This window comes from Arachis duranensis, chromosome 7 (assembly GCF_000817695.3).
Source record: "Arachis duranensis cultivar V14167 chromosome 7, aradu.V14167.gnm2.J7QH, whole genome shotgun sequence".
NCBI lineage: Eukaryota > Viridiplantae > Streptophyta > Magnoliopsida > Fabales > Fabaceae > Arachis > Arachis duranensis.
The window spans coordinates 9,623,826-9,637,937 of NC_029778.3; the positions used below are offsets into that span (position 1 = coordinate 9,623,826).

General features: G+C 44.1%; 1 protein-coding gene across 1 annotated transcript; it reads left to right on the top strand.

Moving 5' to 3' along the window:
• The first annotated feature begins 4,025 nt into the window (after positions 1–4,025).
• LOC107457613 (uncharacterized) lies at positions 4,026–5,075 on the top strand. Its single transcript, XM_016075785.1, has 2 exons — positions 4,026–4,246; positions 4,358–5,075. The coding sequence occupies exons 1-2, from the start codon at positions 4,026–4,028 to the stop codon at positions 5,073–5,075; spliced, it is 939 nt and encodes a 312-aa protein (XP_015931271.1).
• The last annotated feature ends 9,037 nt before the right edge of the window (positions 5,076–14,112 follow it).

Genomic DNA, 14,112 nt, shown 5'->3' on the forward strand with positions numbered 1-14,112 from the left:
ATTGTTCGGGTCGGGTCGTTAGTGGGTCGGGTTGACCCGCAAGTGGCTTGGGCCAGGCCGTAACAGTGCCCCAACGCGTCGGCAATTAGCCGCATGGGTTGTTGGTGGCATGTTATCTTTTTGCCCGTTGTCGTCGGGTCGGTCGCTCGTGGGGAGAACGCGCGCCTTACGTGCATGTCCGTTCGTTTTTGGGATGATCATTCGTTGCCTCGTTCCTCGCGCAAAGCTTTAAATGCTCATAATGGGTTGAAAAACCCTGTGGGTAAAGACCATTTTGCCCCTAGGCCTTTCGCGCTCCAATTGCAGCAGTTTTAAACGGTTTTGTATGGGTTTTCCCTTTTCACTCTTGCTCTTTTCACATATTCCTTCTGCATTCCTTATCATCAAAGACTCATTCCAGAATCCTTGTGCGCTCCTTTCTCCTCCAATTTCTTGCAATCAGTCCAAGTAATCATCGATCCTTCTCCTTTTCTTCAATGCCTTCTTGCATGTTTACTGTGCGTGCTTGCTGCTTTGCTGCTTGATTTCTGTAAAATGGATACCTTTTCAATGTCGAGTAGGTGCGCTAGGGGGGTTGCCATTCTGGGACAGGCTTTGTTTGATTTTGACTTCAGGGATGTTTAGTTTGAGTTGTAGGGTAGATAAAGTGTAGTTTCTGGGTTTTTTCGGGTTCCCGACCTCATAGACTAATCGAGTGGTGCCCCCACTGTAGGTATGCCTCGTGTTGTCGCTCGGGCTTCCACCTCCGACGCGGGTTATGACTCGTATGCTTGGGTGGTCTCCGACCTCAGAGATTCCCCAAACCAAATGGGTGAAGAGGAGCTCACGGAGTTCCGTCAGGCCGAGTACCTGTGTGGGGGTACTGACGAGGAGGCCAATTACGACGTATACGTCCCTGCTCCTCATGAGCGGCTATATGAGATCAACTTCCATGCTCCCCGGGTGGCCAACTGGATTTGGTTCTATAAAGCTATGTTTAACCAGGTGGGAGTTCGCATTCTTTTCTCCGCCTTTCAGATGGGGCTTCTAAGTTGGATTTCCGTGGCGCCGTCGCAGCTACATCCGAACAGTTGGGCGTCGATTCGCTGTTTCGAGATGGTGTGCGAGTATCTGGAGCTGCCGATGTCTATTGATGTCTTCCTCTTTTTCTTTAACCTTACGAACCATTTCAAGGAGGGGAAGACGAAGAAAGGGTTTATGTCCTTCCGATCTGCCCAAGGGTGGAGAATATTTGGCTTGTTCAAGGACTCATATCATGGGTTCAAGGACAAATACTTTAAGGTTCGACCGGTTAAGGGTCGTCACCCCTTTTGGTTGTCATTGGAGGGAGCACGCCTCATCCCGACGTATTGGAGTTTCGGGGCGGGGTCCAATACTTTTATTAAAGTCACCTACAAGGGGATGTCGGCTGTGGATCAGAAGATAGTCGACGTGTTATGGGCTATTTTCGGGAAAAACCATGTGAATTCCCACCTCCTCATGGGTAGTCAGGAGGTCGCTCAGAATTATATTCGTGAGTCGCTGAAGAACTGAAGATTGATGGTTTAGAAGTTATAGTAAACTCTCGTTGTAAGTATAGTTACTAAACCAAGCAATCAACCTTTCTTACAAATATTTTGGTTGTCACAAGTAACAAACCCTTTTAAAATTGATAACCGAGTATTCAAACCTCGGGTCGTCTTCTGAAGGAATTGCAGGGAGGTATGTTCTTATTATTGGTTATGGGTTTTGTAAATTGGGGTTTTGAAAGTGGGGAACAAGTAAATTAAAGGACAAATAAAATAAATAATTAACTATAAAATAAACTCTTGGCAAGATATGAAAATCCGGAAGTCCTATCCTAGTTACTCCTATAAGAATGGAAGTTAATCCCACTTAGTTAACCTTTGCGTAAGCAAGGGAAAGTCAAGTGAACCAATTGGTTAGATTTCCTAAGTCCTAGCCAACTCTTAAGGAAAGACTAGAGTTAGTAGAATTCCAGTTAATTAGCCGACATAATAATCAATCATGAATAGTTGATAACTCAAGAGCTTCCAGTTAATCAATTAAAGCCAATAATATAAAAAGCTAAATAAAAATCTTAGATCTGAAATACCTCAAAATCATGAATTAATAAAGATATCAAATGTAACATGGGCAGTTGTAGCCAAATAAAGAAGTTGAGTTGAACATAGAAATCCATAAACTAAATTGAGAAAATAAATAAAAGGAACATTGAACCTGTAATTGAAGAAGATGAAAATATTCCTAAATCCTTTAAGAGGAATCTTAATCCTAAATCCTAAGAGAGAGGAGAGAGCCTCTCTCTCTAAAAACTACATCTAAAACTAAAAATTATGAATTATGAAAGTATGTTGAGTCTCTGCATGTTTCCTGACTTTAATCTCTGTTTCTGGGCCGAAAACTAGGTTGAAATGCGGCCCAAAATCTCTGCCCGCGACTTTTGTAATTTTGCAGATCGCGCACGTCACGCGTCCGCGTCGTCCACGCGATCGCGTCACTCAGCATTTTTCGTATCACGCGTGCGCGTCGTTTACGCATTCGCGTCGTTCGTGCACCTTCCAATCTGCGCGGTTGCGTCAGGCACGCGATCGCGTCACTCTTATTTCTTCCATTTCACGCGGTCGCGTAAGCCATGCGACCGCGTGACTTCTCGCTGGTCATCTCCTCAATTCTTTGTGTTCCTTCCATTTTTGCACGCTTCCTCTTTATTCTCTGAGCCATTCCTGCCCTATGAAGCCTGAAACACTTAACACACAGATCAAGGCATCGAATGGTAATAGGAGAGGATTAAGATTAGCTAAATTAAGACCAAAGAAATATGTTTTCAATCATAGAACTAAACTAGGAAGGAATTGTAAAATCATGCAGATCCTATGAATAAGTGGGTGAAAAGCTTGATAAGACCACTCAATTAAACACAATATAAACAATAAAATAGTGGTTTATCAGTCGCCCATGTCGTGTTTATTTCTTGCGTGGTTACTTGTTTTGCCTTAGTATGCTGGTTGCTAATTTGCTCATCTCTTGTTTACAGTGGGGATGTCTGCTGAAGTGACCGGCCTTGAGAATTTGTACAAGACTTTCTTGGAGGAAGAGGATGGTGAGGAGGCCGGAGAGCAATCAGTGGCGCCTCCCGAGAACGAGGGGACACAAACGGCGCCCACGCCTCCCGACGTAGTCATGCCGGACCAAATTGTCAATCTAACGCATGGTTCTCCCGTTCTCCAGGAAGTGGCGGGTACCGGGCCCTCTTCTTCCGCTCATCAAGACGAGGATGAGGAGTTGAGGGTTATTCCGACTCCCAAAAGACAAAGGTTGCAATCTAGCCCCGAGGGGGTCCTTATCGTGATGGAAAGGAACTTCGATGCTAGGTCGTTCATAGATACCCAATTGCTCCCGGCACGGAGGAACATTTCCATGGTACCGACCTTTCGGGGCAAGCTCGATGGATGTATCGCACTCTCCTTCGCGGTGCGGCCATAGTCCGGAAGGCTGAGTTCGAGTTGTCAGGTATGGCATCACCGTCTGTGGGGACCGCCTAAATGGACATCGTGCTGGGTCCTGGAGACCATGGCCGAACAGCCGATGCGGAAGGGGCAGCCTCTGTCGCCTCACCGAGAGGGCGACGGAGATCCCTTCGGCAGCGTACTGAACCACGTGTGAGGACGTGAGAAACGCGTCCCATCAGAGGAACTGGTAGCGACATCGCTAGAATAATGCAGGAACTGCGCCATAGGGTCCAGAACCTGGAGCGACAACTAGCTGACCAGGAACACGACCAGCGAACCACCGACCCCAGCTACTCCCCGTCTCCCGAAATCCGAGAGAGAGCCTCCCACCGGAGTCACTCCCGGTACACCTCCGCCTCCAAAACGGAAGCGGAAAGCAGCTGGGAAGACTCGCCTATCCCGAAGAGACAAAATGACACAATCATCTACTCCCGAGGCAAGGAAACGCGCCCCACGGGGCGAGATCATGAGGGCGTGGAAGAGAGGTATGGGAGGACACGGTGACCCGTAATAATGGGCGCCACCCCGTTCCACCGATCCATCCTCGAGGTTCGGTTGCCGAAGCACTTCGACAAACCAACGGACATGAGGTATGATGGAACCCAGGATCCTCTGGAACACCTCACGGCCTTCGAGGCTAGAATGAATCTGGAGGGAGTAGGAGACGAGGTGAGGTGCTGCGCCTTCCCGGTCACCCTGGCAGGACCCGCGATTCAGTGGTTTAACGGCCTCCCGTAGGGATCCATCTGTGGATTTTCGGACATCAGTCGTGCCTTCTTAGCTCAATTCACAACCTGGATAGCAAAGGCAAAACATCCGATTAACCTACTTGGGGTAACCCAAAGGCCCGGGGAGCCGACCAGGAAATACTTGGACCGGTTCAACGATGAATGCTTAGAAATCGACGGCTTAGCCGACTCGGTGGCCAGCCTTTGTCTGACGAACGGCCTCCTTAATGAGGACTTCCGAAAACACCTCACCACAAAGCCGGTTTGGACGATGCATGAGATCCAAACCGTAGCCAAGGAATACATAAATGATGAGGAAGTCAGCCAAGTCGTGGTTGCCAATAAACGGCAGCCCTCCTACAATCAACCCAGGCAACAAGGTAACGGAGAAAGACTGAAGGAGCAGGCCAGAGACGGAAGTTTGAGCAAGGCACCCAGACCGTTTTCCCGGGTTGGAAAATTCACCAATTACACCCCACTCACCCTCCCCATCATGGAAGTTTATCAGCAAATAGCCGAGAAAGGAATCTTGTCGAAACCCCGACCACTCAAAGACCGCACCGGGGGAAACAAGAGCCTCTACTGTGATTACCATAAGGGCTATGGGCACCAAACACAGGACTGCTTCGACTTGAAGGATGCACTAGAACAAGCGATAAGGGACGGCAAACTGAACGAATTCTCCCATCTTATAAGGGAGCCGAGGAGACGACATCGCGACCAGAATGAGGAGGGCAAGACCCGATCGGTGAAACGGCGACAAGAGCTAGAAGACAATGACCAGAGACTCATCGTGATAAATGTAGTAACCACCAAAAACACTGCGCAAGATTGAGATCGGTGCACAAGAAAGACACCAAGGTCCTGGTAGTCTCTTCCTCGTCGGTGCAAAGTTCCAAGAAGCCTCCACCAATCTCTTTCGGCCCAGAAGATCAATGGTTCGACAAGGCCCCTGAAAGCCCACCCATGGTCATCACGGCCAGGGTGGGAACCGGCCTCGTCAAACGAATCCTTGTGGATACGGGAGTGGACTCGAACATTATGTTTCGCAACATGTTTGATGCACTGGGGTTACGGGACGCCGACCTGTCGACTCACCAGCACGGGGTCATAGGACTAGGCGATCACTTCATCAAGCCAGATGAGGTAATAGCTCTACCGGTTTCTGTGGGGCAGGGACAAGGCCAAAGGTCAATAATGGCCGAGTTCGTGGTTCTACGGGACTCCACAGCCTACAACATCATCCTAGGAAGGAAAACGATTAACAATGTTGAAGCGGTAATCAACACGAAGCTACTGGTTATGAAGTTCGTTACTAATGACGGATCTGTGGGTCCATAAGAGGAGATCTAGAAACGGCAGTCGCTTGCGACAACGCCAGCCTCTCCCTGAGGAAGAGGTCTAAAGAGGCCTCGGGAGTGTTCCTTGCTGACCTAGACGCCAGAGTTGACGATAAGCCCAGATCAGAACCAGAGGGGGACCTGAAAAAGTTCAGGGTCGGTGACACGGAGGAAAAGTTCACGTTTGTTAATAGAAACCTCCCACATGAATTGAAAGAGCCTCTACTGGAAATGATCAGGGCCAATGGAGATCTATTCGCTTGGACACCAGCCGATATGCCAGGAATAGACCCCCAAGTCATGTCTCATCACCTGGCTATCAAACCGGACACCCGTCCAGTAGCCCAAAGGAAAAGGAAGATGTCGCAAGAAAGAGCTGAGGAGGTGGCCAGGAAGACGGCCAGCCTCTTAGAAGCAGGTTTTATACGAGAACTAGAATACTCGACCTGGCTGTCAAATGTAGTTCTGGTAAAAAAGCACAATGGCAAATGGAGAATGTGCGTAGACTATTCCGACCTCAACAAGGCGTGCCCCAAGGACTGTTTCCCCCTTCCCAACATAGATGCACTCGTTGACGCGGCGGCGGGATACCAGTATCTAAGCTTCATGGATGCCTATTCCGGCTACAACCAAATACCGATGCACCGACCCGACGAGGACAAGACAGCATTTATAACACCTGGGGGAACTTATTGCTACAAGGTTATGCCATTCGGCCTGAAAAACACAGGGGCAACATACCAAAGGCTGATGAACAAAATATTTGGCAACCTCATAGGCAAGACAGTGGAAGTCTACGTAGACGACATCCTCGCAAAGACTACACAGCCCCCCGACCTCCTGAGCAACCTGGGAAGTGTATTCGCATCTCTTCGACAACATGGCATGAGGCTCAACCCCCTCAAATGTGCTTTTGCCATGGAAGCGGGAAAATTCCTAGGATTCATGATAACCCAAAGGGGAGTAGAAGCCAATCCCGAGAAATGCCAAGCAATACTCCAAATGAAGATCCCGGGCTATGTCAAGGACGTCCAGAGGCTGGCAGGTCGTCTCACCTCGTTATCCCGCTTCCTCGGGGCTTCGGCAGCAAAGGCCCTGCCCTTCTTTAATCTGATGAGAAAAGGAATAGCATTTGAATGGAGCCCCGCATGCGAGGAAGCGTTCAGACACTTCAAGAAAATCCTAGCAACACGCCCTGTGCTCGGAAAGCCCAAGGCCGGAGAAACACTATACCTATACCTAGCCATAATGGGGGAAGCCATGGCAACGGTTCTAGTACGAGAAGAGGGGAAGGCTCAACAACCAGTCTACTTCGTGAGCAGAGCCCTACAAGGGGCGGAACTGAGATACAGCAAACTGGAGAAGCTAGCTCTGACGCTCCTGACCTCTTCTCGAAGATTAAAACAATACTTCCAAGGCCACCAGATTGTCATTAGAACGGACCAAGGAATCCGACAAGTGCTTTAAAAACCCAATTTAGCGGGAAGGATGATGACTTGGTCCATTGAGCTCTCCCAATATGACATACGGTACGAACCTCGGAATGCGATCAAGGCGCAAGCAATGGCAGACTTCCTGGTAGAAGTAACGGGGGAGCCAACCGAAGAGACGGGCACATGGTGGAGGCTCCACGTTGACGGGGCCTCCAACCAAACGTCCGGGGGTGCCTGAATCATCTTAGAAAGCCCAGCTGGGGTCGTATACGAGCAGTCGATCAAATTCGAGTTCTCCATTTCGAACAACCAAGCAGAGTACGAAGCTCTCCTAGGAGGCTTAGCCCTGGCAAAAGAAGTCGGAGCAACGAGGTTGGAAATATGCAGCGATTCACAAGTCGTCACCTTGCAAGTAAACGGGAGCTACCAAGCCAGGGACTCGCTACTACAAAAGTACTTGGAAAAGGTCAGGGAATTGAGCAAGCCATTCGAGGAGGTCATGATCCAACACGTTCCAAGGGAAAGGAACACACCGGCAGACCTCCTATCCAAGTTGGCCAGCACGAAACCAGGAGAAGGCAACCGATCTCTCATTCAAGGCATGATGAAGGAGCCAGTGGTTACCCTGTACCTGTCAGGGCTGAGCCCTTCCTGGATGGATCCCATCACTAGCTTCCTGGAAAGCGGCAAACTCCCCGACGACGAAAAGGATGCTAAAATATTGAGAAGGGAGGCGGCCAAATACGCGATCATTCAGGGACATTTGTTCAAAAAGGGACTCAGCCAACCCCTATTGAAATGCCTGCATCCCGACCAGACGGACTATGTACTCAGGAAAGTTCTGAAGGGTGTTGCGGCCATCACATAGGGGCCAAAGCCCTAGCAAGGAAGCTAATACGAGCTGGATACTACTGGCCATTGATGATGGCAGATTCTAAAGAATTTGTGAGAAAATGCGTCAAGTGTCAAGAGAACGCCAACTTCCACAAAGCACTAGCTTCTGAACTGAGCCTGTTAACGTCCTCCCGACCCTTCTCACAATGGGGAGTTGACCTCTTGGGACCTTTCCCGCTTGGTCCAGGACAAGTTAAATACCTCATCGTCGCCATCGACTACTACACCAAGTGGATAGAGGCCGAGCCACTGGCCAGCATATCCTCATCCAATTGCAGGAAGTTCATATAGAGACAGGTGATAACTCAGTTCGGCATCCCAGAGGTCGTCATCTCAGACAACGGGACCCAATTCACTGACAAGAAGTTCACAGAGTTCCTCACAGGCCTAGGCATAAGGCAAAAATTCTCCTCGATAGAACATCCTCAGACAAACGGCCAGGTCGAGTCCGCCAACAAAATCATCCTGTCAGGACTCAAGAAGCGGCTGGATAATAAAAAAGGTTCCTGGGCCGACGAACTTGCCTCGGTCCTCTGGTCCTACCGAACAACCGAACAGTCGTCCACGGGGGAAACCTCCTTTCGGCTAACGTACGGGCTAGACGCGGTGATACCCGTGGAAATCGGTGAACCAATCCCACGGCTACTCTTAAAGGGAGTAGAGGAAGCCGTAGAAAAGGACTTAGCAAACGAGACCAGGGAGATGGCCCACTTGTCGGAAACAACGCTCAAGCAAAGAATGGCCCTGCGATACAACGCCAATGTACTCAAAAGAGAATTCGAACAAAACGACCTCGTCCTAAGACGCAATGACATCGGCTTACCGACCCCTGGAGAAGGCAAACTGGCGACAAAATGGGAAGGTCCCTACAGAGTTAAAGAGGTGATCGGCAAAGGAGCCTACAAGTTGGAAAAGCTCAATGGCAAGGAGATCCCGAGAACATGGAATGCGGACAACCTGAGAAGGTTTTATTCCTAGCCCATGCATGGTGACCAAACAAGCTAAGTGGTTTACCTCGTAACAATACCTTTGCTATGACTATAGACTTGTTTGATTACCGGTTAAATTGTACTTGTCCATATTTTGTTTTCTTTTGTTTACTTTTCTTGGCCAACTCATCGCGCAAACGAGTCTCACAAAATGCGTGCCGAACGACACAACGATATACGGCCCCGGGACTGATCACCCCGGGAGCCCCCTAAGCCAAGGCCATAACAAAACGGCCACAACAAAGAAAGAACTCGACTTTGACAAAATACCAACATAACGGTAAAAACGAATAAGCTGGCAAACGGACAAACGAAAGCAACATAATAAGCAAAGAAATGTATCCACAAACCAACCGAACTGTTAGCAAGTCACGACAAAAAAGTTTTAATTCCAAGAAGTTCTACAACAAACCCATAAAAACACAAGGTACAGGAAGTCACTTCTTTGGCATGTCGACAACCTTGCCGTCCTTGATAGTCTTGAAAACACCAACCGCCGATGTGTCGAAATCAAGAGCAATGATCTTCACTTGAGCCTTAAGGGCCTCTTCGGTCATAAAAATTGTATTCTTCCCTTGCTCTCTAACTTCCTTGTGCTTCCTCTTGAATTCATCGGCCTCGTCCCGAGCAGTCTTAGCGGCTGCAACGGCTGTGTCCCGTTCCTTCTCCAAAACGATCACTCGACCTTGCACAGCACTTAACTGACTCTTCAAAGTCATCTCATGCTCCATCAGACGAGACACAGAAGCGTCGACAGTCTTCAACTTCTCTTCGGCTGACGCGGCCTTCTTCTCGGCAGCCTCAAGCTTATTCCCCACCTCGGCCAGCTGTTCCTGGAGTGTTTCAACTTGGGCCTTGAGCTTATTATTGGCTGTGGCGGCGGTCTCGAGTTTCCGACGAAGCGACGCCATACCTGACAGCTCGAACTCAGCCTTCCAGGCTATGGCCGCACCGCGAAGGAGAGTGCGAGACATCCATCGAGCTTACCCCGAAAGGTCGGTACCATGGAAATGTTCCTCCGTGCCGGGAAGCAATTGGGTATCTATGAACGACCCGGCATCGAAGTTCCTTTCCATCACGGTAAGGACCCCTTCGGGGCTAGATTGCGACCTTTGTCTTTTGGGAGTCGGAATAACCCTCAACTCCTCACCCTCGTCCTGATGAGCGGAAGAAGAGTGCCCGGTACCCGCCACTTCCTGGAGAACGGGAGAACCATGCGTTGGATTGACAATTTGGTCCGGCATGACTACGTCAGGAGGGGTAGGCGCCATTTGTGTCCCCTCGTTCTCGGGAGGCGCCACTGATTGCTCTCCAGCCTCCTTACTATCCTCTTCCTCTAAGAAAGTCTTGTACAAATTCTCAAGGCCGGTCACTTCAGCAGACATCCCCACAAATGGCGCCAATGTACGGTTAGTCGTATACCGGATGGTTCGGGTAGTGATTTGAGTTGGTGGAGTGTGCCTGGTTCAGCGACTGTGCTGGAGGTGGTCCAACCGAGCAGCCGAGGTCTCGTTGTGGAGAGACGGGGGGTGTCACCTGCAAAGATACGCTGACGCTCAAGTCAGTCAGTGTGTAGGCGAAAAGTGGGTAGGTGGTATGTGTGACGTACCTTGAGGAAAGGGTAGGTCCTTCCCCATTTATACTGTGTCAGAGGTGAGCCCTGCAAGGACAGGCCCACCTCCTTCGAAGCTTCCTCACAGCTGCAGGGGCGAGCTGTCAAGGACGCGTGTTCGGGTCGCGTGGTGAGCTGTACGTGCCCGACCATTCGGGTCGGGTCGTCAGTGGGTTAGGTTGACCCGCAAGTGGCTTGGGCCAGACCGTAACATAACGTAATAAAGATGATGACAGATCTAAGTTCCCCCCAAAAACGCTAACAAAATATATTACACCTTGACTTCTGCATATAAAACTTTCTACCTAGTGAACTTTTTATTTCAATATTTTTTATGCCTAGGTGAGATTTAAATTCTTAATTTTTTAGTTAATTGATGAGTCCGGAATCTGATAATAATTAATTGTAATAAGAATATATAAAGAATACATAAAATTAACCACTAAATATTTTTAAAATTTTTTTTGTTTAAAAATTTTTAAAATAAAAAACTCATTTTTCTTTCTCTGTCAATTTTTTTCTTTTTTTTTTTGTTTATCAAACTATTAACATAAATAACTTCTGACATAATTTTTTTTTTATGATACTGTAAATCAAATTAAGAAGGTTGTAAATTATCAATAATTACCAATAACGTCATTTTCTTTCTTTCTCTTATTTTCTTTACCAATATTTTTTATTTTTTGTGGTGTTCTTGAAACTCACCAAAAAGTCATGATATGCATGCATGGCAGCATGGTTTCTTTAATTCATTACAGATGTTTGAATTTTTGTTTTCAGAAGAACCAAATTAAAAGAAAAATAATAGGACAGTGAGTTCTGTGAGTTGATAAATTGTGATTGAATTATGTTTTTAAGATAAAAATATAAATGAAAATAAATTCTTTTTTTTATTGTGTTTTATCTATATATTTGTAATAAAATGAATTTTGCTATTATATCTCAAAAACAATATTTAAAACTATAAATATCATAAACCGATTTTCAACGTAATTTTAGTAGCAAGTACGCTTACAGTAATTATTAATGTTATCAATTTTAATTTTTTTTTTGTTAAGAAATCAAATGATGAACTAGCAGGCTACATCATGAGCCATTGTATGTAATTATAAAAGTGCATGTATCTATCAAACTTTTTTTTAAATGAGAAAGTAATTTCGATTTAAATTGTTCTAAAACGTCTAAGATATTCATTAATCTTAAAAAAACATTTTATAATTTTCTAATAATTTTAAAAAATTCTTTTTAATTTGTATGTATTAAATGATCCTTGTAGATTTGCTTAAACGAACAAACCACTCGACTAATCCAAAATAATTTGTCATACTCGTTTAGATACCTTAAAAGAACAAATTTCTTTACCTTTTCCTTAGGATTTTTTTTCCCATGAATCAAAATTTGAATTTTTCTTGAAAACAAATTGTTATTCACATTCTAACAAATAAGATAACAATGCTACATAAACAGAACTAAATTCAGGTGTAAAACAAATTAAAAAACTCTACGAAACACTGAAAAAAAAAAGTTCCTTCAATTTAATTGTATGAGAACAAATTAAAAAAACTCTATAAAATACTGAAATAAAATTATTAAGAGTACTAAAATATGTTATTTTATATATTATTTTTAATTTAATAAATAAATATTAATTTTTATTATAAAAAATACTTAAAAAGTTATTAATTTTTTTTATATATTATTTTATCAAAATTAATTTTAGTAAGAATTATCAAACATAAATCATGTTGGCACAAATTCACTTCTACCCAAAATCAATTTTACAAAATTACTTCCATTCAAACTCTAGTTTGCCCAACGTAAATCCAAACACACACCTATTCATCGTGACTATGTGAAGTTGGAATTATGATGCAGCGGCACAATGGACAAGAATACGGCGACTGACAATTGGCACAACGTCCAAACCAGCGGAGCATGCAGCGACCATGGAAAACATGCGAGCAATTTGTGCGAACAACTCCTACACTTGAATCTTCATTACCATCGCCAAACTTCTCCAAGCAAATAGCGCATTCAGCATCATCATTATAGATATCAGAATCTTGAACAATAATGTGCGTGGACAGCGTGGTAACATGAAGGTTCACAACAATCTCCGGCATGTAAGAGTAATAATTTTCACGGCGCCGCCTTAGAATCCATCTTGCAGTTATGCCTACGGCAGGTAAAATTTGGTCCAATAACTCAGGGGATAAAGGCACTGAAGAGAAGATTTTATGTAACAAGATTGTGTCTTTTCTGTTGAGGTCTGTAACTGTAAGTGGAGTACAATTACATAGGATATTTGAGGAAACCAAGATTGTTTTATTGGCTGTAGTTGTAGTCGAAGAAAAGTTTGGTTTGACCGAGGGGTAATTTGGATCAATTCCTCAGTGCAATTCACAATGATGGAGAAGCAATCACCTAAATAAAACTTCTGTGGTATAGCTGGGTCTTCAATGGAAGTGATTTGCCACTTAGAAATGGTGAACTCCATGGCAAAATAACAAAAGTGATTTGGTCTACTCTATGTTTATACTTTATATGTTTCTGTAGCTTTTATAGTTTATACACTCCTGATTATTTTTAATAGGTTAACAAAAAAATCTTATCTTATCTTTATTGTTCTTTTTAAACAAATCGACTGGTTATGTGAAATAGAAATAATAATTTAGTTTTGCTTTCAGTTATTTAATTGGATGATTTTTAATTCATTGGATTTAAGCTAAATAATTAATTTTTATTTCAACCAATTCTTTGGTTTTGCGAAACAAAAATAATGATCTAACTTTTCTGTTTTCTCCTAGTCAATGAAATGTAAATTCTTCATTGACATTTAATTATTTAATTTATATAATGATACATTAGATATTGATAATTAATAAATATCTACTGTGATTTCTTTTTATTATTGCTTGAGGACCTGTTTTTACACTTTGACCTCTGCCGCCAATTCGTTTCACATATTGTTTACATAATTTTTTTTAACGATTCTCACTTTAATTCTTTTTAGAAACATTCGACAAGCAAAAAATAATCACAACTTTGTGTCTAGCCAGATAATGTAATGTTATTCAATAAATATAATCCAAAAAAAAAAAATAAATAAAGAAATAAAAGTGACGAATTATCATTAATATAATAAAACCAGAACTATTATTTAATTCATACATTCCAGCAATCTTCTAGTCCTTATTATTTCAGCAAACCCTACAATACAACAGAAACTTATCCACTATATATGTATATGAATTTAAGTAAAAGATTGTATTTTAGAGCTAATAGCCATCGGAGTTGCCTAGGATCTAAGTTCTATGGTAATAAATATGATGACAGATATAAGTTCCCCCAAAAACGCTAACAAAATATATTATTACACCTTGACTTCTGCATATAAAACTTTCTAACTAGTGAGCTTTTTATTTCAATATTTTTTTATACCTTGGTGAGATTCAAATTCTTAATTTTTTAGTTAATTAAGAGATCAATAATAATAAAATTTTATCTTAATGTGAACATTTAAAGAGGATGAATCCAAATATATATGTGATAAAATTGTTGATTGAACATTTAAAATTTTATACCTTGATTTTTCTTTTCCAAA

Coding starts and splice junctions, on each gene's coding strand:
- LOC107457613 (XM_016075785.1), top strand. CDS start 4,026: ATGGGCGCCACCCCGTTCCACCGATCCATCCTCGAGGTTCGGTTGCCG. Junction 4,247..4,357: donor CAGTGGTTTAACGGCCTCCC/GTAGGGATCCAT, acceptor GGTAACCCAAAG/GCCCGGGGAGCCGACCAGGA.